Raw genomic sequence first — 23859 nt, 5'->3', positions numbered from 1 at the left:
GTTAGCAAGGCCAGGAAACTGACATTATACTTGTGACATTCCAAGTCTGATACACAGACACAGATGAAGAACCCCCTGAGCCCTAATGATTGTAGGCTATGTATGGCATGGCAGCATACCAATGTAGAGTTGGCATAAAAGAGAGTTTCCCAGTAGAGTAGAGAATACTATTACGTCCCATGGGGGCATAAAAAGTGTGCATTATGCATTATCCTTCCCAGGGAGCACAAGTCTCACCGTCTCTATTGCAACACAGTCAGTTCACACCAGAAGTTTCATTTCAGGAAGAATAAAATTGACGGTTGGCCAAAAAGTAACCATGAAGCCCTATTCCATAAATAGCTAAAATAACGGATAAAGCTCACAAAAACGAAATCGTTTTTCATCCTCGTGCTCCAGTTTGATCTTGAAAAGCTGTCCTGCCAGCTTCACTTTCAGAGTCTGGATAGCAGACTTGTGCATAGTTGAGCCCCTTGCAGTTAAAGATTACAGATTTGTGAAACTAATGTAATGCGGCTGTGCTGTACTGTATGTCACTAGACAACAGAGGGTGTTGGAAATTACTTGTACCAAATACCCTGTCACGTACTATCTCATGTAGGCCTACTTTTGACAAAATAAAGCAGACAGAGAAAAGAGCGGTGACCACACATGAATAAAGAGATTAGGCCTATTTAAATTTACATTTTATTACCATCAAAGTCTTCAACTCAGTCAAGGAGTACGGTAGCCTACAGACTACAGACCTTACAGATGAGAGACAGGACCTACAGATGTCCACTGGCCCTGCATGGTGAACCTCACAGCTAGATCATAAACAGAACACAGCAGGGAACCCACTGGAAGAAAAGCATTGCTTTAAAACTGTGAAACAGTATTTATTTGAGCATCTTAACTAAGAGAATGGACAACAATAAATAATCTATTCACAAATAATTTCAGATATTCTCTCTGATTAAACTGATATTTATGACAAAATAGACATTATAAACATGTAACAGCAAAATCGTAATAATGTATCCCTACACCAGTTCACTTTAACAGTTTTAAATGTGTCAGATGCAGCATTATAATATAAATAGAATAGGCAGCAACAAATGAAAACCTTGGATTAAAAAGAAAAGCTGAAATGTTCACAATTGTTCCAATCCAGATGACTTTCTCAAATTGAATCATCGCTTGGTCCTTTATTTATTCAACAACGCCAGGTCTGTTGACGAAAACCTTGGTGTCGGATTTGAACCAAGCCTGAACTTTGACCAACATATTAAAGAATTGTTCATGTTTTTTACTAGTTTTCATCTCAGGAATATATCCAGGATGCGTCAGTTCAGTTTTGAGTGTTAAGACATCAAAATAATCATGCTTTTATTATTATTATTAGACCGTACAGAACGCTGCTACTAGGCTATTAAATAAAACCAGGGGAGGAAAAACAAAACGTAGCCATCAGGGAATCTGGGCTCTGGAATGACCAAACGAGGAGTACTGCTGTGTACTACTGTATACATTTATCAGTAGGATTATTATGTAACATTTTATTTTGTTTGTTTTGCATTTAAATTCTGCCTATTGCACGCTTTTCTGCCTTTCTTTCATGACTCCCAAGATCTTTCTCTTTTTTTTACTTTCTGTTCCTTGTCATAATCTAAATATTGACATTTTATTGTTTGATCACACTGGACATTTTACACACATCATATTTTTAGTTTTATTTGATTTGCTTATTTCTTCAGTTTTCTGTAAAGCACTTTGTAACTTTATTAAGTGCTCTATAAATACACAAAAATAACTGCTGTCCTGTTTTGGCAAGCCTTTTTACATACAAGCAGCGCAGTGCACAGTGTACATAGGTCTTCACAGCTTACGATCATAACTAAATTATGATCTGAGCTTTGCCCACCAAACTCTTATTTGAGAGGTGGCTGCTAGGTGTTAGTTAAGTGGCCATGGACATGGGCAGGAGGCTGACAGACTACAGATGTTTACTTACAGGTATGCAGTACATGCACACCAGGAATCACAGTTTCTGCAGCCAGTTGACTATTGCTCAATTTACTCCAAGGTGATAAAAATAACTCTTTCTGTAGTTAATTATTGATACTATAGAGGGGACCATGGACAACTGAAATGGACAGCATGTAGTTATTGTTCGTTATCAAGTGCAGTATATATTAAAAAAACAAGGTGATGAATACATAGTTACATCTTTTTTACAATTTTACGATACAAGTAAGCAAAGCTCAGGGTTGTAACCACAGTAGATATGTACTAAGAATATAATGCTTTCCCTTTTAAACAGCGTGTGGACCAATTCTTCACACCACATTTTAAAACGTACTGTATGTGTTATCATCAGAGTGAATAGCCATAACACATTAAATGAACTCAAACAAGAAACTGCAAGGATGAGCTGTTCTAATCGTCTAGTCACACTCACACATTGGACTGGATAAAGATGTCATGAGGCCTGCATAATCTATCTACTATATAAAGATGAGCTACAAATGCATAGAAACTACTATGTAACAAAGACACAACAAATGTTCAAACCACATTTACAGCAGCAGCACTAAATGTAGAGTAAATAAATCGTATAATGTGCTGTGGACCTTTGAAAAGCGCATTAGTGCTCAACAACGCTTCTATCTGGAGCCTAGAGCATCGTTATGCCTGACAGAAAGATAAGACAAGGTTGGCAGAAATTGACCGTTAGTGTTTCATGTGAAGGAGTGTCTTTATCCACCAAGTGCTTTAATACGAATGTGAAATAATCAGCATAAGGTAAGAATGCATGCTGTTTTGGCTACTTCTACAAAGGTCTTTATGTACAAAATCTTTACAATTACCGTTATGAGGTTCTTTCCTGAGGAGAAAGTGGGCAAAGTAACAGAGTTTGCATGTGTGAAGCTGCCTGTCTCAAATTATAGCGACACATAAAACGTTTTATATGGTGTATATATAGCAACAGATAGGAAAGAACAATGTTCCCAAATGAGAGGAATAGGAATACTCAATCTTCTCCACATGGGAAACTACAGCAGTCCCACTATACTGGGTATCACTGTGCTTAACTAAATTTCAGGACCAAAATAACAGTGCTTGGTACCCTGTCAACAGCCACTATAACAGAAAATAATTACTGTAATAGCAAGACTACTGCAGAGAAAGATACAGAATTTGGCTCATTAAAAAGCAATCCAAGCACGGTTTTGTTTTTCTGTTTTCTATCATCACCACTAAAAGGTAAGACACCGAAAGAAACCATTAGGTGTAAGCTACGAGCTCGGAGAGAAAAGGTCACTTTTGCCCAATCACAAATGTTTGGAAATATCTGTGGTAGACATGGTACAGTAGTTGGACATTAACGACCACTTAAAGGACCACTTCACCACTTATATAATTGGTCCTCACTAATGTTCATGATAAGTGAACATTAGTGAGGACATCATCGTTTTTTTAAATATATATTTAGATTTTTATTATTGGGAGAACGATGGCTTCCATTATCGCATTGCAATAGAAACGAATAGAAAGCCCGCAGTTTCTATTAGCTTGGATTCCCCATCCATGATGTCACTGGTTTTCAGGTTTCTGAACTTCCCACAGCCCTCCTATGAGACACAGAGACTGAGTAGAAAAGAATGGTGGCATTTTATCATGAACATTAGTGAGGACCAATTATATGAAGATACGTTGAAAAGTGAAGTGGTCCTTTAAAAGGGTCATTGTAAAAAGTTGGGATACATACGGTATAAAGTAAGCAAATGCAATACAACACTCAGGAAAGATAGCGCACAGCCTCCATGATATGGTACTAATGCTGCAAGTTTGAAAGAAAGCAGTGCCAGTATCCCCATGCTAGCAGCTAATGTACTGTACATTGAGTGTGCAGGAGTTGACGCAGCCACACAGAGGGCAGTGTGCCTGGTGGCTCTAACCCTGCTCACCCCCAGCCTCAGCATTGAGCTGGAGAGGAGCCAACGTCTCTCCATTGCAACGCGATGTGGCCTCAACCTCCTGTGGGGCTGGGCTGGCCTGCTCTGGACTGGTGGCTGAGGCTGCTGTGCCGCTCTCCTCCACTGCAGCAAGAGGCTCTGTGGCCACAGCGGCGGGCGCTACAGAGAGGTCAGTCTGGGGTGCTGCAGGGTCTGCTGTGGCTCCAGCTGCAGGGCTGGCTGCGCTGGAGTCACCCTGCTCGGGCGCTCTCAGCCTCTTCATGATGGTGGTGACCCGAACCGCTTTCTGCAGGAGGACAGCATGAAACGCGCCAGAGCAAGTGTGAAGAACTAACTTTGACCTTTGATAGGAGAGGTAGCCTTCTAATCTGAAGCAGGCAAGAAAGATGCTTACCTTCCATTTAGCTTTGGCAAAGTTCTTTTCGATCTGTGCACAGACATTCTCCTTAATGTTTTTATCCGAAGCTGCTCCCCCAGAGATCCTGAAGTACATGCGGTGGTCATTTGCATTATAGTATAGAAATGTAATTTCTAGACACTAGTAAAATAAGAATCTTTAGTGAAAGCACACAATCACCAAATGCATTACTCGTTTTGAAAACTTGCCAAGTTTGTTCAGGAAGAGTTTCATCATACAATTAAGACACCAATGAACAATGTAACAATTTGCCATTTTAATCACATTACCACAGACAGCATTGTCATGCCATGATGTACAGCAAGAACAGTTCCTTCCTACCATTCATGATTAATGGCCTCCTGAGCTGTCAGTCTCTGATCCTGGTCAACCTCCATCAGACGAGCAACCAGTGTCTTGGCTGGCAGAAGGAAAAACACAGAGGAACCAAGAAATGTAATGTTTATTCTCCTGTTGGATGAAATACACAGTAAATATGAGATGTTTTCTGAACATCTGGAGAGGAAGAAAACACACACATCCAAATAGGAAGGTGCTAGGTGAAGGCTGAAGCAAAACAAACAACAGATAAATGGAGAAAAAAAAACAGCTCATACGGCTGTTGGGCTCTACTGTATTATTAATAATGTCAGAAAAGCCAGACACTAATACTTACTTACCTGAATCTGAGATGTCATCCCAGTATGGAGAGTCGAACTCATAATCGCCTGCTAGGATCTTTCTGAAGAGGTTCTTGTCATGGTTTTCGTAATCATCGTCATCAATTTCATCATAGAACGGAGGATTGCCTGAGAGTCTGAGGTAAGTCAAATCAGCATCAGAAGTTCAGTGCATGTAGGACACAAAAGAATAATTCATAAACATAACTAATTGGCTACATTTCTGAGGATATTGGGTTGTCTAATTTCTCTATCTCAACAATCTGTATTACATAAACTATGAATGTCACTATGGAGTGGGTGATTTAAGCACACACGCACACGCACACAAACGCGCACACACACACGCACACGCACACGCACACACACACACACACACACACACACACACACACACACACACACACACACACACACACACACACACACACACACACACACACACACACACACACACACACACACACACACCACAGTGACCTAATATCAAACTAGCTTTGAGTAAATATGTCCCTACGAATGTTTTCTGTGACAACAATATAAATATTATAATGGTACAGTAGGTACTAGGTTCTCTTGTATGCGATAAACATCATTGCACTCTGTATATTTTTGACATGAAAATCTCTCAGTCATTAAGAGGAGGCCAAAACAGTGTATCTACTATATTATCTATACAAAAAAGGAAAAAATAAATAAAAGGAAAACTCACAGTATGTACATGATCACCCCCATAGCCCAGCAGTCCACAGGCCTGCCATATCTCTGTCTGCCAACAACCTCAGGAGCTGTGGGAGAACAATAAGATGTTTAAAGTCACAGAATGTTGCTGCATTAGTTATTTTTCCTGTACTAAAATGACAACGTTTGAGTGTGTGTGTGTGTGTGTGTGTGTGTGTGTGTGTGTGTGTGTGTGTGTGTGTGTGTGTGTGTGTGTGTGTGTGTCAAAGGAGCATTAGTGTAATGAACTCAACCTGGCAGATCGACAAACTCACAATGCATTGCATTGTATGTAATGAAGAGCTATTTTCACTATATTTTAACTATATTTGACGTATGGAAATTTAAAGTATAGGGCTTGTGCTGAATTCACACCAGCATTCTGAGAAAGTCGTGAGATGTCTTTGTCTTTCTCAAGTCTTTGTCAAGGAGAGACCGCCGCTTTACCTACTGCGGCAGCAGGCAGAGCCAGTATAAAAAGCAGAGTGTCACACTTGAGAAAAGCTCCATTTTGCTGATGCTGCAGTATGGGAAGACAAAGCGGCTGCGCTGTGGTCTGAGGCGTGGACGAGGCGTATGCTGAAAAGACAACTCATTTATTTACCAAGGTGTCACTCCTTCCATTTAGTGGAAAATGCAGCAGGCAGAAATGGCTGCTTTTTCTGCCGGTGAGAATTCAGCGGGTAATTCAAGTGGGTGAGATGAGCATTATTGTACAAAGTCTCACCCAGGTACTCTGGAGTCCCACAGGGGTCTTTGATCAGTCCGTTCTCCAGCTTGGCCAGGTGGAAATCACTGATGACTATTTTAGAGTGCTTCAGACGATTGTAGTAGACCAAGTTCTCCAACTGGGGAAAAAGACAGACATATACAGTAACACTGTATAATTACATTTCTGAACAGTCACTTGCATTATACTTTTGGTCATGTTCATAGTGTATTACAATTGTAATTGTTGTAATAGATTATAAATAATTATTCTATAAAGCACTGTGTTACAATACAGCATTATAGAGTGATTATTATTACACTATACTGTAAGTGGTCATCAATCAATAGATAGCCAGGCAACCCACCTTGAGGTTCCTGTGGACAATCTGCAGGGAGTGCAGGTAGGCTACAGCCTCCAACACCTGGCGGACCACATTGCTGGTGTCCCTCTCTGAGTAGTATCCCTGGTCAAGGATCCAGTCAAACACCTCTCTGCCTGTTGCACTATAGAAGGGTGACTGACTCAGTCACTGTATCATACACTGTATTTATGACACCTGAATTTCCCCCTGATAATAAATGCTTATCTTATCTTATCTTATCTTACAGTATCTTATGTTTATAATGGATTCAGTCAACCTCAACTCATACATTAAGTGCCACAATTTCTGAATTTTTACAGTTTTTCATGTGTCTATGAGGTGACAGTACTTCATCATTAGACTCCCTGAAGTCGTTTTTATGTGCAATGGTGTAAAAAAAATCACGGCACTCCATCTTTCAGAAATGAAAGAAGTGAGAAAGCAAGCCTTTGATCCAATGTGCTACTGTAGAAGATGCAAAACAACTCGGACAAGATTACAATTTCCACAACACCTGTTGAAGGGAAAGGATTGTATCATATCCTCATGAACCTTTCCTGTGGCATATATATAATCATGTTGTTCCTCATGAGTAAAATCCCCAAAACCCACAAATAAAATGCCCTCCTTGGAGGAAAAACGAGTACATTTAATATATCCATGGAAATACTGTACATCAAATTCCCCAAGAACACATGCTGATGAGAATGTGGGGTAGCTACAGTAACAAGCAATCTGAATACCAAATGAGTGAAGTTCAGAGCTTTTTTCATATCTGCAGGGCCTCGGGCTACAACAGCTCATTCCCCATGAGTGCATTATCAACACATACAGTTGTAGGCCTTGCCTGCCGCAATGACACTCAGACTACCATCGCTGCCTATAATCAGATGGTCGCTATACTCACAGTTCAAGGAAGAGGAAGTATTCTTTTCTGGTCTCGTACACATCCACCAGCTGGAGAATATTGGGGTGTTTGACCCTGAGGAGATGATACAGGCCATGAGAGAGAGACACAGAGAGAGAGAGAGAGAGAGAGCACAAAGGTTAGCACTTATTCAGTTAGAGTAGCTTTGATCACCATAAATAACACACTACTTAATCAAGAAAGCTAAAGTGTGTGTGTGGGTGTGTGGATGTGGGGGAAGGGGGGGTTGAAATACAATTTAATCAATTCAGTTTTCACTTCAAGGCCCAGAAATCGGCATGTTTAAATGACTGAGCATCTGGAGCAGTGCCGTCGCTACGTATACGCGCAATACGCACTGTGTGTAGGGCAACACACCGAGGGGGGGGGGGCAACAAAATGTGCCAAAAAGTGCCAAGCCGACCCTCATAATAACAAATTCCTCCGCGGCTCTGCCGCATAATAAGAAGTGGCTGTGTGTGTGCGTCCTCGCAAACGGCGAAAGTAGACAATCTGCATGTGGAAATAGCGCTCTCGGCGGGAGGGGGGGGGGGGGTTTGGTGGCAGCACAAACAGTTGACCATGACGATGATAAGCTGTGCACCAGTTTTCATGGTGAATTAAGTCCTTGCTGCAATAATGACAAATGCACAGTTAAAGGAGATGTTCGGGGCATTTGTTAACAAGTACATTCCAGGCTGAGTCCCTGTAGCAGCCATGCCTGTATACCCCCATGGATTACTAGGCACATTGATCGCTGCCCATCTGAAAGGACCTTTACACTGACAATGCACTATGATGTAGAGAGTCCAGCAGAGTGCATTAAAGCACAAGTCATCTTACATCTTCAAGATGAAGATTTCATTCTTTGCAGCCTTTCGGACTTTCCTTCCATCCTTTTTCAGGAACTTTTTACAAGTAAACATTTTCATTGTGATTTTGTCCTTGGCTCTGAATATCTCACAGAACTCCTCCCTGAAACAAAAGGGCAGAAGAAAATGACGTGATGGAATTGAACGCATTGATGACGATTTGGTGCATATCAATATTTTCACACAGGAATGATCAATGTGGATACGGTGACCAAAAAGGCATGCATTGTTCATTTCACTCAGCTTCAACAGACTTAAGTTCCGTATTGTTTTAATATAATGCAGTATTTAATGCCACAAAAGACAAGAAAAGACAACATTTAATATAGTGATGATATAATAAAATGTATACATTTTAATCATTTCTATGGTGATATTAATTAGATCAATACATATCGCCCAGCTCTTCTAGTCGATGGAATACTCACGATTTAATAATCTGTCCCAAGTCATATTTATCTGTCACCTCTGAAGGACTGTTGTAATCCTTCTTTTCCCCAATTGTTAAACAGCCAAATGGCATGGCCACTCCTGACCTGGACAACAGAGAGAGAGGTGCAGGAGAAATGGGGTCAGGCCGAGCGAGAGAGAGAGAGAGAGAGAGAGAGAGAGAGAGAGAATATGAAGAAAGTGAGAACCTTTTAATCGATTTTACATTCTGACTTTCTATTGGGCTAAAGATTTCTACTCTAACTTTGGCTCATGAACAAAAGTATTAGCCTAAATGATGACTTGTCTGGGCAGCAGAATGTCTTCCTCAAAAAAAGGGAAAAAAGAAATGGAAGAAATCACCCGAGTAAATGCTGAGAAAGCTTTTCCAAAGCAGAGGAGCTATTAAACAGCAAACACAAATTACAATTTAAAAACACGCGCAGCATCAGGCTGACAGATTGTTTCACTAATCTGATGTGATGATGTAATCTCTCAAGAACAGATTCTGTGCTGCTTTTCCTTTTTTTTGCCGATGGGTTCCCATATTGACCGATGTGACCTTTCATGAAACCATACTATTAACAAGGGAGCAGCTAGAAGAGGGGTGTGTGAGGAACTACTGCAGGGTCTCATCTTTAGAACAAATTAAAGGTACAGCAGAATGTCTGGAGGGGAAATACAGTATGCAAGCATGTACAGTACTGTAGTGCTGCAGTGAAGCAAGAACACATGACATAAATGACATTGTGTGACTGGGATGCCAGTCTGAAAACAGGGCTGGATGTATTACAAATTGATTGCCATTTGCAGTAGCCAATGGGATGAAGTTATCAGTGACAATATGAGGACTGCTCTGAGTTTGCCTCTCTCGCATCATCATGATACACTTTTTATCTTCACATTTTAAGCCCTCAGCCGATCAAATCATCGCTATGGCTATGGGGTACACACAAAGCTGGGAAAAGGAGGGGGCTAGCGGCCCTAAACAAACCGGATGGGCAGTTACGTTTTTATGTTAGCACTAGCATGGACAGAGAGTGACAATCCACGGGGGTGATGGGAAGCAGAAGTAGAAATGACTAATTCAGCAGCAGAGCCAGCAAGGAGACCTTGGCAACAAGTGAAGCATTTCCAATCAAACGGGAGAGCCAACAATTTGTTGAAAAGTACAGAGGAACTAGAGACAAATTAAAGCACTTGTGTGGCTAATAGCAGTGCAGCCTTGCACTCCGTCTCTATAACAGGATGGAGTAAATATCCATCCAACTTTACTTTTCTGTTTGGATGTACAGTATGGGCTGTCAAGGCCAGGAAGTTGATTTATTTTGCCACTCAGTAGGTTTTCCCGCATAACGTCCGGCAGAGGCTAGATGAAAGAGTTACAACAACTCCGTTCACTTAATGGGGCCAGTCCAATGGCGGCTGTCCTACATAAACTTCTATTGGCGAAGTGTGACAAAGGACTGAACCGGAAGTTTACAGAGTTATACATGAACCATGTGACCGGGCTGTTTTCTGCCCCCTCATTGGCAGAACTCTTCTTTCAATGGCTCTGACGTCCAGGTACGATGTCACATAATTTATGAACACACGAAAAATATTAATTCCATTAAATGTTTAAGGGCAGGGCATGTTATCTTCTTATAGCTCAGTCACCTATTTCGCAATAGTTTGGGTTTAAAGATGCACATGGTGAATCAATGGATATCACTATTTGCAAGCTTTGCAGTGCACAAGAGTTGTACTGCTGAAGAAATCTCAAAACACCATCTCACAAGGTCAAGGACATGTGTACGTATAGGAATGTTTCCTCTATTTAAGTTCCCTTTAAAAAAATCACAAGAATGTGAATAGATATTCAGTAGAGCGAGAGAGAGAGAGAGAGAGAACAACCAGGTGATCAATGGCGAGAAAAGTTCAAAAGTTAGATTGGTGCTTCTTAGGATCAACAGCGACTAGCTGGTCTTCCTCAGGACAAGTATCAGACCCTGATGAAGCCCAGTGGTCGAAACACGTTGGCTTTCAATAGCCTACTTTTTGTAAACATGATTAAAGTACATTGATTTTACGTTATTTTTCCGAGTGCTCGGATCTCTCCTCTTCTTCAGGTATTCAGCAGAACTGATGTATTTCAGTCAGTATTGCTCACTACATTCCATACCCTGCGGAGACTATTATATCACCATTAATTGCTGAGTTGTGGTTCAGTGCTCCAGGCAGCTCATGTCAGCAGCCATGCCCTGAACAACAAACACCCATACTGATCAGGCAATCTGGGAACCCATTCGGTTAGAAGGAAAAAAGAAAAAAGAAATTAACTGCAAGTAACCCAAAATAATATATATATATCTGATCCGTTTTAAATAGGACAAATTATGAAACCATCTAACATGAATAGGTGGTCTCCGTGATAATGATTAATTTTGTAATTTGGTCAGTATGCTCGCTAAATCCTATAGTCTGCAGGTACCAAGCCTATTAATATATTATCATCAGCTAATTGTTTTATTTTAGACTACTAATATTTGGTTACTGACTAATTGGGGAGAATATAGCCTTGTATATTAGTTGTGTTTTCTTTTGTTTACCTCTTCCTCTCTATCTCTCTCTGATTTAGTAACCATTTGGGTTGGTAAAGAGGAAGAATTATTTATTTCTCTGGAACTTTTTATTTTCCAGAACAAAAACTAAAATATTCCTTGACATATATATACTTCATGACTTAAAAAAATGCACGATTAAAATAGAAATTATTTATAACTGTTTATAGCTTTATTTCTCATTTCATAGAATTCTCTCTCTGCTGCTGTTAGTGCCTCATCCAACTGCTGCAGAACTCCCCATAGCTTTATCAGCTTATGTTCTTTTCCATTATTGTCTCCACATGGCCAAAGGCATGGGAGAGTATGTTTTGCACTCCGTCCGTGTGTGTGTGTGTGTGTGTGTGTGTGTGTGTGTGTGTGAGTGTGTGTGTGTCCGTCCGTGTGTCTGTCCGTCAGATAATCTCTGCCTCCGGCACCATTAACCTGGTCGATGCCAAACTAAGCACCAACCTCTGCCCCACATTTTGGCCTGTTATAGCGCCACCATGAGGCAGATTGAGAGAGAGAGAGTGTGTGTGTGTGTGTGTGTGTGTGTGTGTGTGTGTGTGTGTGTGTGTGTGTGTGTGTGTGTGTGTGTGTGTGTGTGTGTGTGTGTGTGTGTGTGTGAGAGAGAGAGAGAGAGAGAGAGAATATGAAATCTTTTTATAGTTTTACAAGATAGTATTACTCAAAATGTTAATGTAACACATCTGTTTACTTTATCTTTATTTAATTCCTATTTATATTCAATATTTATTTGTACTACATTGTTTTATCTTGATTGTCTCGTTTCACTTTTGCTTTGGCAATGTAAACTCATGTTTTCTCATGCCAGGCAATAAAGCTAATTTGATTTGAATTGAATTGAGAGAAAACCTTTAGCTGAGAGAGATGAAGCAGGAGCCAGGGACCATATCAAATTGTGTTGCAGATTCAACTTTTTAATAGATTTCATAGATAGCTTGCCCACTCTGTTTTGGTGCCTAGCTTTCCCTAGTGCCCAGTCTGACCACCTTTCCCTAGTGCCCTCTCTGTTTTGGTGCCCACCTATCCCTGGTGCCCACTCTGTTTGGGTGCCCACCTATCCCTGGTGCCCAGTCTGCCCACCGTTCCCTAGTGCCCAACTGCCCACTCTGTTTTGGTGCCCTCCCATTCATGTTCAGTATTTTTAGACACCCACTTAGTCGCAGCATGAGGCATCGTTTGGGAACTTGTAGATCTGCTATTTTCGACTAATGTTACCCTCAGAATAGGGATGCTAAGGTTTTAACACATTGCCTCTCCAAGACCATGTACTGCTGAGAGGAAGAAGTTTGATCTATAGGACTGAAACCCTGGCTGCCTGCCTCTCCAAGACCATGTACTGCTGAGAGGAAGACGTTTGTGTTGGATTGGCTGGCTGACTGACTGACTGGCTAATGGACTGTCTGGCTAATGGACTGACTGGCTGGCTGGCTGACTGACTGGCTAACGGACTGGCTGGCTGACTGGCTAATGGACTGGCTGGCTGTCTGGCTAATGGACTGACTGGCTGGCTGACTGACTGACTGACTGGCTAACGGACTGGCTGGCAGACTGGCTGGCTGGCTTGGACACATTGTTGGACACATTGTACTTCCATTTCACATTTGTTATTTGAATTGTACTAAAGAATGTTCATGAAGGAGTGAATTAGTATTGAATAAATATGGATGAAGTCGAAGATTTGACTAATAGATCTTAATTACTTTGTTGTGGTATTTAGCATATTTAGAGTTATTTTTGCTCTAAACACATTGATTATAGTCCTGGATAACTGTCTAAAACCTTAAAAGAAAAAAAAGAAACACTCCGCAGAATCCCGCTGATTTTCCTCCGGAGTCACCAGAAAAACAGAAAAAAACCTGCAGATTCCGTTTGGCCTTAATCATTACACACTATCTCTATAGTCATGTTCAAGACGGATCTGTCCAATATTTCAAATTCCATCCTAATTGGCTATCATTGGCTTCCAAAGTTTGCAGGATTGGCACGTTTTGAACAAAAAGCCTCATAACATGAACGCAGCGTGAAATTTAGGTGAAAGATTTCACACCCTTTCCTACTAGGCTGAGGAATAAATCCCACCCTTTTCACATTGGCCTGTTATAGCACCACCAACAGTTGGATTTTTGCAAAACACATTTTTAGAACAAAATGCCTCAAATCATCCAATTGCCATCAAAGGCGTAAGAAGAAATGGCACCCTTTTCACATTGGCCTATAATAGCGCCACCAGGAGGCCACAATAACCTGACCTGCCCTTGTGGAGACCTAGTTGTTTATGCTCCCTCTCTAATATTTGTATTTTAATTTCCAAGCCTTTGCTTCTTTTTATTCAACTCTATAGAACTAATCTTCACCCTAATCTTTCTAGGCTTACTGGAATCGAAACTAGAAGGAGGGAGTGACATTTCTTGTTTAATGATTCTGTTAATAATGAGATATTGACCTCACCTAATTCCTAAAATGATTGTCTAACCCTGGCCTGAATATATATTTTCTACAGTGAGTGGACTGTGGGCTGAGATTGTACTTTTGCACTAATGTACTTTTACAATTGTAGCTACTTCTAACATTGCACACTGTTCTGATGTTCCCAGAAGCAATTTTATTTGAGGAAATAAAATTGCTTCTGGGAGCATCAGAACAGTGTGCGGACTGCCTTCCTTTATCATTCTATGTATTTTTTGTTCTGCACCTGTAGACTTTTTTTGTTAGATGTGTGCTTCCCTCCTGGACTTTATCTCTTTGTGTGTGTGCAGAACTAATCTCAGAAACTGCTGGACAAAGTGTTAACCTTTTTGTGCACGCTGCCAGTAGGCCAGACAGGTTGTACTCCACCCCAAATGGTTCCAAATGCAGAATGTATTTCCAATTTTGAAAGTTAGACATGGATAATGTGGCCGCAAAGTAAGTCGCAAGGCACAAAGGGGTTGTATTTAATCTCTGAATTAGTCATGGGTATGTTTTTGGCATAACATATTAGACCATTCAGAATGCCATCTCCCTTTCCCTTTAAAAGCCTGCACCTGGCACATTGTTAATTAAGACAGATTCTGCTCCTCCTCACCACCTTCATCATCCATGCAAAGACATCCCGGCTACTTTTCAAATATTTTCTTATTTCTTATTTGTCATATTCTTATTAATAGGAGATAAATCAAGAATAAGAATGAAAATTAACGAAAATGATTATGATGTTGGTGGCTCCCATAGTGGGTGTGTGGTTCTTCTCACTTTCAGTGTGAACATAGATATTCCGTGCATAGATGTGCCAGTGCCACGCAATGGTAGGCCTGAGGCCTGACCGGTCAATAAAAGAATGCTGAATTAACTAGCTTGTATTGGTAACTTTGACTGCACAATAGCCTCCCATTTACCCTCCTTGTATAGGCCTGTATTTATTAACCCACAATCGAATGTTATGTTCACTTGCACAATGGGACAGTAGTGTTTTCATAGAGGCCTACATTTACCTTGCCGACATCACTTCGCCTCTGAAATTTAATTTAATAATATTTGAACTGCTGGACTAAAGAGGCTTTAGGGAAACAGGTTTGCTTCTAAATGTATTCATGCAGGAGGCCTTACGTGCACAATGAGGACAGGTATGGCTGTGCTCTAGTCTAGGTTTTCTATTTCTATGTTGTTGTGTTTGACAGTGTCTCCCAAAAAAGGACAGCGTCTGATTGGCTACCATGCCATATTTTTTTTTCTGGATGGATTTTGATTGCAAGCAGTGTGCGATGTGCATTGCAAACCTGACTATATCTACTAGAGCATCGTACTAAAGGTCAGAGCTAGTCTATGGTATAATCGCTTTCGGACTTTAAATATTCCACCAAACATTTGCTTGAACACACCACATTTTAAGACCAACATCCCCATGGGCGCACATATGGGCACAACTTAAGTACACACAACATGCGCTGGGCATGAAAAGGACAATAGCGGTGGTTGTAAACTAGCAATGACATCTGTGGCCATACCCTCCCGCGCATTCAGATCAGCCAACACAGGGAAGCTGGAAGTACCCTCACTAAAAACCCCGGGACAACGCTCCACACGTCCCAAACTCTTCTCCCTTCTGGCTCCAAAACTGTGGAATGCACTTCCCATTGCAGTCAGAACTGCAGCATCACTCCCAATCTTCCGCCGTAGTCTGAAAACCCACCTTTTCAGACTCCATCATGGCCCATAGCACTTACCCCACCCCCTTAGATAGCATTTCTGTAGACTTAGATAGCATTTGATACAGACTTATAGCATGTTATGTAGACAGCATAAGTGCATTGTATGTAGTCATAGTACATATGTATAGCATAGTAGTATAGATGTATAGTTTATATGTATAGTTTCATTATATAGATATTCCAATTTCTTAGCTTACGCATGTTTCATGATAAATGTTTTTATGTGATGTATTCCCATGCTTTTTTGTTCTTGCTTAATGTAAGTCGCTCTGGATTAAGAGCGTCTGCTAAATGCCTAAATTGTAAATTGAAAATTGGCTACTCTTTGTGCTATTTTGCACTGGGTCTAAGATAGGGCCTTGTCTCTCTCTTTTTCCAGCTCCCATTCGCTTGTTCACTCTTTATCTGGACTATCCCCATTCTTCTTCTTCTCATCTGTTCACCTGATGGTGTTCGGTGCCTCAACCCTGGGAGGAGAGGCACGTGATACATCTCCTTCTATCCCTGCTGATCTCTTGGGATTTATTGCCTTCAGTAAAAAGAAGATGATGAGGTCAACATGAAGGTGCATTAACTCAATCATGCAAGCTTATAGGCCAATGAGAGGGCAATGCTGCTTAAATTACTATTGTTATAGCCTCCTCTACTGCTGTGACGAAAGGTGGTCACAGTGATAATCTATGTTCTTCCCAGTTCAGCTCTATAGCTATTAGGTTACAAAAAGTAGTTTTACAAGCCCATATCATGGGCTATTTGCACACAACTCGAGCTTGTTTTTAAGTATAGTACTGCACCTCTGGTATTATTTAGAGAGCCAAGGTGCTACATGTGCATATACAGCTAAACATAATGAAATGTATGGCTTTCTGTCAAATTAACATCAAAGATTATGTGGATGTTTATGGATGAAATGCAGAACATAGCAGCAAGATACTGCATTAGCACTGTGATTTATTCCGTGAACAGTGTACCCAAGGTGGAATATAGATGCTATGCAATAAATCAAATTCGGCCACTATATTATGAGTGACCCTTGTGGTGCCACTATGGTGGCATAATTGTTGTTGCATTGCTGCTCCTAGATAATTAGGAGATAACAGTAGCCTACCAGTGTCCTGAGTTAGTGTATAAACAGAATCAAAGCACATGTATGTATTCACAGAACTGCTTCTCGTATACAGCTCGCTGGGGAAGAAACAATCTGCAACATCATCTTGCTTCCTCATTACTGCAACTCCCAAGAATGATTCCTTTTCAAACTTTACTTATAAGGTGAAACTTGGGGGCTTTTTATTTTAGTGCACTAATTAAACTTGCAATGCAGCATATTAGAATTTCTGTTCCTTTGCAAGACTATAGATTAATCTGGAAGCCAGATCATCAATGAAGAGAGAAAAGCAGTATAACAACTACAGTTAGGGAATAAAAGGGAAATTTGCATCAATCGGTGCCATGTGTACAGATGAGGGAGAGGTTTAAACAAGTGCTGTAGAACATGCTGTAGACACAAGCACAACACAAGCACAATACTGCTGCATGCATTATTCACAGCAAACAGTCTTTTTTATACAGGAAAAGTATGTCTCACTGGACCTGCGTTTCGTTAACTCTTCTATCAAGCTATCTGTGTGTGGAGTAGCCTACCGTCTTACCGTTCTAGAAACAGGAGTGCTGTGGCATGAGCTACAGTATAATAACACAGTACATCCTCCTCTACACTGCCTTTCTCTAATTGTGAGTTCAGGTTCACAGACTCTACCAGACTGTGTCTGTGTCCATGTGCTACCTCTCTCATGAATCGATCTCATGCCCATTTCAGATACAGTATAGTCAAGGACTCCAGAATCAACGGCTTCACACAATGATTCCAAACATTCATGTCAGGATTTACTCAAGGACTGTGAGACATGGTACGACTAAACGATTAGGGCTTATATGCAACGAGCTTTAAACAATTTATTCAAGTAGTCTCATACTGACTCATTCTCAGCAGGTTAAACAGCACTGCAGTAGCTCCAAATTTTGCCCCAACTTTTCCTGAACGGCCAGCTGTTATATAAGGCCGACTTTTGTAAAACACATCTTTTGCTGCAAATCGTTACACAGTATCTCTATAGTCATGTGCTCAAGACAGATCTGTCAATATTTCATATTCCATCCTTAATTGGCCAACATTGGTTTTTAAAGTTTGCAGGACTGGACCGTTTTGAACAAAAAGCATGAAAATCATGAACGCAGCGTGCAATTTACATGAAATCTTTAACGCACTTTCCCACTTTCCTTATTTTTGCAAAACACATTTTTCGAACAAAATGCCTCAAATCAAGAACAAATGGCACCCTTTTCACATTGGCCTATTATAGCGCCACCAGGAGGCCACAACCTGACCTGCCCTGGTGGAGACCTGTCCCCCGAGGGGCACTTTATCTAGCCCATTCTGACCGGGAACCCGTTTTGGTGTTAGCATCATGTTATGCTTTAGCTATTAAAAAATAGCAGATCTACAAGCTCATAGCGCGCCACCGAGTGGCGCGCTACGAGCTTGTAGGTCTGCTATTTTTGAAAAATCGAAGAGCGACTAACATTTTTAGAATCTGATCTCAGGTCCGAATGGGTTCATCAGACCAGTGTGTGTCCAGTGAAAAACCTCGTATGAATCTGATCTCAGGTCAGAATGGGCTAGTTTCTCCTAATTTCAACCCTTTATTGGATCAAGTAAAATTAGACCTCCAGAGCTTAGCTTGCCTCTATCTTTGATACGAGGTATGAATTAAAACAGTTAAAATGACTAGTATATTCCCAAAATTCTCTTTACCGTAACTCTTTCGCAATTTAATTATTTTATACAGGGACGTATAAGCAACCCTGGACCCAGAATTAAGAATTATTGTTTTACAAAGAGGCCGCGATAATGGGGGTTTAGCTAAGCCTAACTTTACTTATTATTTCAGCTCCAGGCCAGATCAGAAACCCGTAGACATGTTCCTGTCAAGGACGCTCAAATTGATATTCGCCATGGATCCCCATTTGAAAAGATTTTACCCCATAAGAGAAGATTTGAAGTTTTGAAAGTAGCAGATCTACAAGCCCACGGTGTGTTGCACCATGACACACTGGCTATTTTCGAATTGTCGAAAATGTAAATAGGCTATAGGTCTATAAATGTTAAACTGATCTGCGTTTCGTGAGGGACCGCCTGGAACCCCCTCAAGGACCCCTAAGGGACCCCACTTTGAGAACTAGTGATGTAGCTGGTGTGCCTCTAGATTCTAGGCAGCAGTTGTAGAAAAGCCCTGGTAGTTCTAGAATCTAGAACTACCAGGGCTTTTCTACAACTGCTGCCTGTCATTGCATTAGTTTTTCTGTGCCAAGAGGAAAAGCTAAGAGCACAGAGAAATAATGAGCTGGAAAAATGAAAAGGGATTGTTGTTTTCCACTATTCTGCTATTCTTGAGAAGCCTGCCGTCTGTGCTTTGCAGATCCTTGCACAATGGATGCTGGGCAAAGTATGGACATATATAGGCTAGCATCTCTCTGATCAGTCAGTAAACTCCTTGTGACCCTCCTTGTGTTCCTTAAAAGCCCAATGCAGTCACAACTTCAGATTTCTATAAACACTAGATTGCATTTTTTTTAACTTCAAACTAACAAACAAATTCAACAAGCAGAACTTCCAGTGGGGAGGATTCCTAACACTAACTCAAAACACCTGAAACACCACATTCAAGCTCCTTTAAAACATTGCTTTAAAAAATAAACCTGTATTTAACTAACCATCCATCCATCTTCAACACTCTTATTCATAGTCGGGTTGCAGGGGAAACAGCTCCACCAGAGAGCTCCAAACTTCCCTCTCCAGAGCAACGTAGATTACGTTTATCGTTGGGGATTGTGTGAAAATACTTGCACCATGTCTCCGTACATATGTCTGTCTACGTGTGTACGGCTGCAATCAAATTCGACTCATGCGTTTCACACCCCCACAGGGAGTAGCCTACAGTGCCCAGTGTCAAGTCGGTCGGAACCACAGTTGTCCAGAACCGCCACAAAAGGCCTCTGGCCGGGCTCTGGACAGGGCCCCAGCCCCCAGTGTGTGAGCTCAATAATAGGATACTTGATTGAGTGATATTGACATTTTTAACGGTAATATCGTATTTTGCAATATTTGGCATAAATATTGAGATATGACATTTGATACAGCTATTTTATATAGCTAGGTATAACTAGGTGTACCCTGGGATTTCTTCTTGAAAAGTGAGCCCTGGCAGACAAAAAAGGTTGAGGTTGCTTTAAAAATTGTGTGAGTATCATCATCTATAAGAAATCTCTGATGTGTGCTGATCTGAAGAGTGCATAGAGACAGGTGTTGCCCCACATAGAAACAATATCTGTTTGAGGACAATGGCAGAATTGACATCCTCAAACAATCTGGGGGTGAGGTATAGTGTTAGCATGATGTTATGCACAGGGATGCAGGGATGCAGGAAAGCAAGCAAGCGTGAATACACACACATGCACAACACATGCACTACAGTGTGGATGCATGTAGTGCACTGTAAATATACAAGCGTTTGTGTCCTTTTCTATTTGCAACGTCAAATTTTGGCCTCACATCAACCCGTAGTCCTATAACACATTTATTTCACTTTTAGTCCAACATAGTTGACCGCGGTGTACATGTAAGGTTTTGTGTTGTGGATTGCTACACTAGATGACAGCTGAGCGGACACATTTTGGATGGCAAAAGCATACAGAGCAAATCCGTAGGAGAGCTCCACATCACAGCAAATTATTCATGGTGATGGCAGGCCTGGGGATGATGAGCCATTAGAGACGCTCACTGGGTTACAACCTGAGACTGTGCTGCTCTCATGAGAAGCTTGTTTAACTCAGCCTGACAACCCTCGAGGGAGACAGCATCTCACACACAGTACGCACGCACGCACGCACACACGCACGCACGCACACACACACACACACACACACACACACATTCCTGAAACACCTAAAAATTTGAAAACGCAAAAACACTTTTGCGCTTCAAGCGGGTGGATTTTGGGGCTTTATCGAGGTGGGGTGGAAACACTGTCTTCAGGCTCTTGTTAGGGACCGGAGAAGGAGATGTCCGCACACTGTTTTGTAGCTCCCACCCAATGCAATTTTATTTGGTTATGGATGACAATGTTTCGACCCCAACTGCCAATCTTAGCCAATCAGGATAGAGTCTGAAAAATCTGAAAGACCGGTTTCGTTGAATGGCTCTAGAGAGACTGTGTACCAATTTGCGTGATGTTTGGACAAAATCTGTAGGTGTACTGCACAAAGCGGCCTCCTGGTGGCGCTATAAGACGCCAATGTGAAAACCTTGGGGCAGAGGTTCAGCTGTGCCGGAGATTAGCTGTCCACAGACAAACGGACGGACGGACGGACGGACACACCCACACACCGACACACTGACACATGGACAGACATACGGACGGACGGATGGAGTGCAAAACATACTCTCTCTCCCCATGCCTTCGGCCTGGTGGAGACAATTAACACATTAACTGACAGGTATAATTAATTACTTCTCCCACCACTGCCAGTTTTTCAGGATGGAAAGACTATTGAAATGTGTTCAACTTGTATCTTTTGTATAACAAGGGCATGCTGACCATAGAGTTGCTCTTGACACCAGTAAATCCTGTTTATGGGAGCTAAAGTGTCCACTGACCCAGCTCCTTCTGTCTGGCGTATGACGAACACCGTGCCTCTAATCTCATTAGACTTCTATTGCACCATGCTGCTTCAGCAACCAGAAACTTTAATTGCCTCCCATAAAATCGACATTACATGAAATATTTTCATCTCATGCCACATGTGATGAAAATATTGGACTCAATTTTAATCCACTGTAATTGAAGGTCCTTTAAGACTGCTGACTATAATAAAATTCATAGTGCAAGAAAGAGAGCGATTGTAAATTTAAGACAGCCCATTAATGATGCTGGAAAAACCCCATGCCACAATGAATGCATCCCTATTCTGCCAACAAGGATGAACTATTTCCTGTGGCAGAAATGGAATTTGTTGTACTACAGCTGAACCATAGTAGAACACAACCTTAGGCCATAGCATGATAGTCTGATTTCATATTGTACAGTGTGAACTGCAGCAGATGACATTTCGGTATCATATCAGGTATTACATAATTGCTAGGCATGGTATTGTGTTTATGGTACAACAAGTTCTTCAACTTGAAATCCTCCTTTACTGTATGGTTGTTAGTGCTGCACAATTAATTAAAAAAAATACCTATGGGATCTCATTTCTAAATTTTAGCAAGAAACGTATCGTAATTGTAATCAGCAGTTTCAGCACTAGTTGGTTGTCTGATTCATTTTAGTTACTCTTAAATGTTTTTGCTACAAGAGAGAGACTTAGAGAGGTTTAAGTCATGCACTTAGTAGTTGGCTCCAGGTACGTGCTACATTTGAATGTAATGTTCAGCAACTACAGACTAAAGACAATAAATATTGTCATGGAAAAAATGAGAATCGTGATAATCGTGGTCTCAATTATTGTGGAGGAAAATCGAGATTCACATTAGAGCAAGAATCATATGCACTAATGATTGTGTAGTACTTGTATGACAACTGCATTTTCTGAAAGGTCATATTTTATATGAGGTTCTGCTTTACTAGTCAAATGAACACGCCTGCACCAATACTACACACACAAGGTCAATCAATCAAATCAGTCAACCTTAAAGGAGTACTTCACCCTATCCTTTACTCACCGTGGAATGGTTTGAATACAAGGATAATTCTTTGTAGCATTCAATTTTTGTTTTTACGGTAAACGAATAATAATAATAATAAAACACTTGATAAATTGAAGGAAAATGGAGGTAATTTGTGGTGAAATGAATTAATGAAATTAAAGTTTCAGTCTGAAATGTCCTCTCAACCAATCAGAAGTCACAAAATCACAAGAAAATATTGTTCATTTCACCACAAGTAACAACAGCAAAAGAATATAAAAATCTGTTTATAAACTCAGGTCACAGTAGCTTATGCTTTGTTTTTAGTTTTTTATCCCGTACAGCACTTTATTAATAAAGTTTGGCTTGATTTAATTTAGTCTCTCACTAGAGTTTCTCACCTGCAGTGCCAGCCACTGTCACTAATCCCATTACATCCAGAACCAGAAACCCCCTTCAGTATATACACCACTGTACAATTGCATGAATCCAGGAAAAATAACAGGTAAAATCTTTGCAGTCAGCTCTTTTATGTGGCCAGCGGCCAGCCCTACCAGATACTGAAGTCAGTAAGAAAGCAGTCAGCTCTTTTACATGGTAGACCTACCAGATTAAGTCAGTAAGAAAGCAATTCAGCTCTTTTACTACAGGGTCAGTAAGCTTAAAGTTTAAAAACACCCCAGGCTGAGTAGGAGGGTGGTGCAAGAAAGAATGAATAGTGCCAGTCCGAATCCGATGGCTCTCAACATAATGGTTGCTCTTGATATTTAGCCAGTCATTTTCTATATCCCTTAAGTCTGGGAAAGGGTAGGTACAGTATGGTGTTCAAGGTTTTAAAGGAAGTGTAGTTTCCTTGTGGCCGTGGGGGCATCAAAGTTTGCAATCCATGTAAGAATAACAATGGCAGATGTATATCCTTCTCCCATCCACAGTAGTCTAATATCTTATCAGCAGATGTTATATGGTCAAGCAGGGTAACCTGGAACATTTAAATATACCAGCAACGCCTCAGGATATTTCAATTAATACATTCCAATGATTACATTTCTCCAGACTCACAGAGTGTAACACATGACAATTACAAGCATGCATACCGGTAGTCAATAAACAAGGTAAACCCAATGATTACTTCCCTCCCATCTCGTCTGTAAATACGTCTCTATTCTTCAATCAATCAATCAATGAAATGTGCACACGTACATCATGTTTCATGAGAAAGCTTTGAATAACACCTCAAAACCATGGGCTCATTACTGGGAAAAATAATATTTTACGGGC

General features: G+C 40.9%; 1 protein-coding gene across 1 annotated transcript in view; it reads right to left on the bottom strand.

Moving 5' to 3' along the window:
- Window positions 1-3222: 3222 nt before the first annotated feature.
- LOC308335636 (caM kinase-like vesicle-associated protein) overlaps window positions 3223-23859 on the bottom strand; it is a 33911-nt gene continuing 13274 nt past the window's right edge. The window contains exons 2-11 of the mRNA XM_080792740.1: window positions 9037-9144; window positions 8580-8711; window positions 7737-7811; window positions 6833-6971; window positions 6484-6604; window positions 5749-5824; window positions 5037-5173; window positions 4699-4777; window positions 4354-4441; window positions 3223-4245 (exon numbers count right to left, since the gene is read on the bottom strand). Coding sequence (XP_080648866.1) covers window positions 3937-4245; window positions 4354-4441; window positions 4699-4777; window positions 5037-5173; window positions 5749-5824; window positions 6484-6604; window positions 6833-6971; window positions 7737-7811; window positions 8580-8711; window positions 9037-9131 — 1251 coding nt within the window. The 5' untranslated portion in view covers window positions 9132-9144 and the 3' untranslated portion in view covers window positions 3223-3936. The remainder of the gene's footprint in view (window positions 4246-4353; window positions 4442-4698; window positions 4778-5036; window positions 5174-5748; window positions 5825-6483; window positions 6605-6832; window positions 6972-7736; window positions 7812-8579; window positions 8712-9036; window positions 9145-23859) is intronic.

This window comes from Protomyctophum bolini, assembly GCF_963924005.1.
Source record: "Protomyctophum bolini genome assembly, chromosome: 2".
Lineage (NCBI taxonomy): Eukaryota > Metazoa > Chordata > Actinopteri > Myctophiformes > Myctophidae > Protomyctophum > Protomyctophum bolini.
Note: the sequence above shows the minus strand (reverse complement) of the source record. Positions and strands in the feature narration are given on the sequence as shown.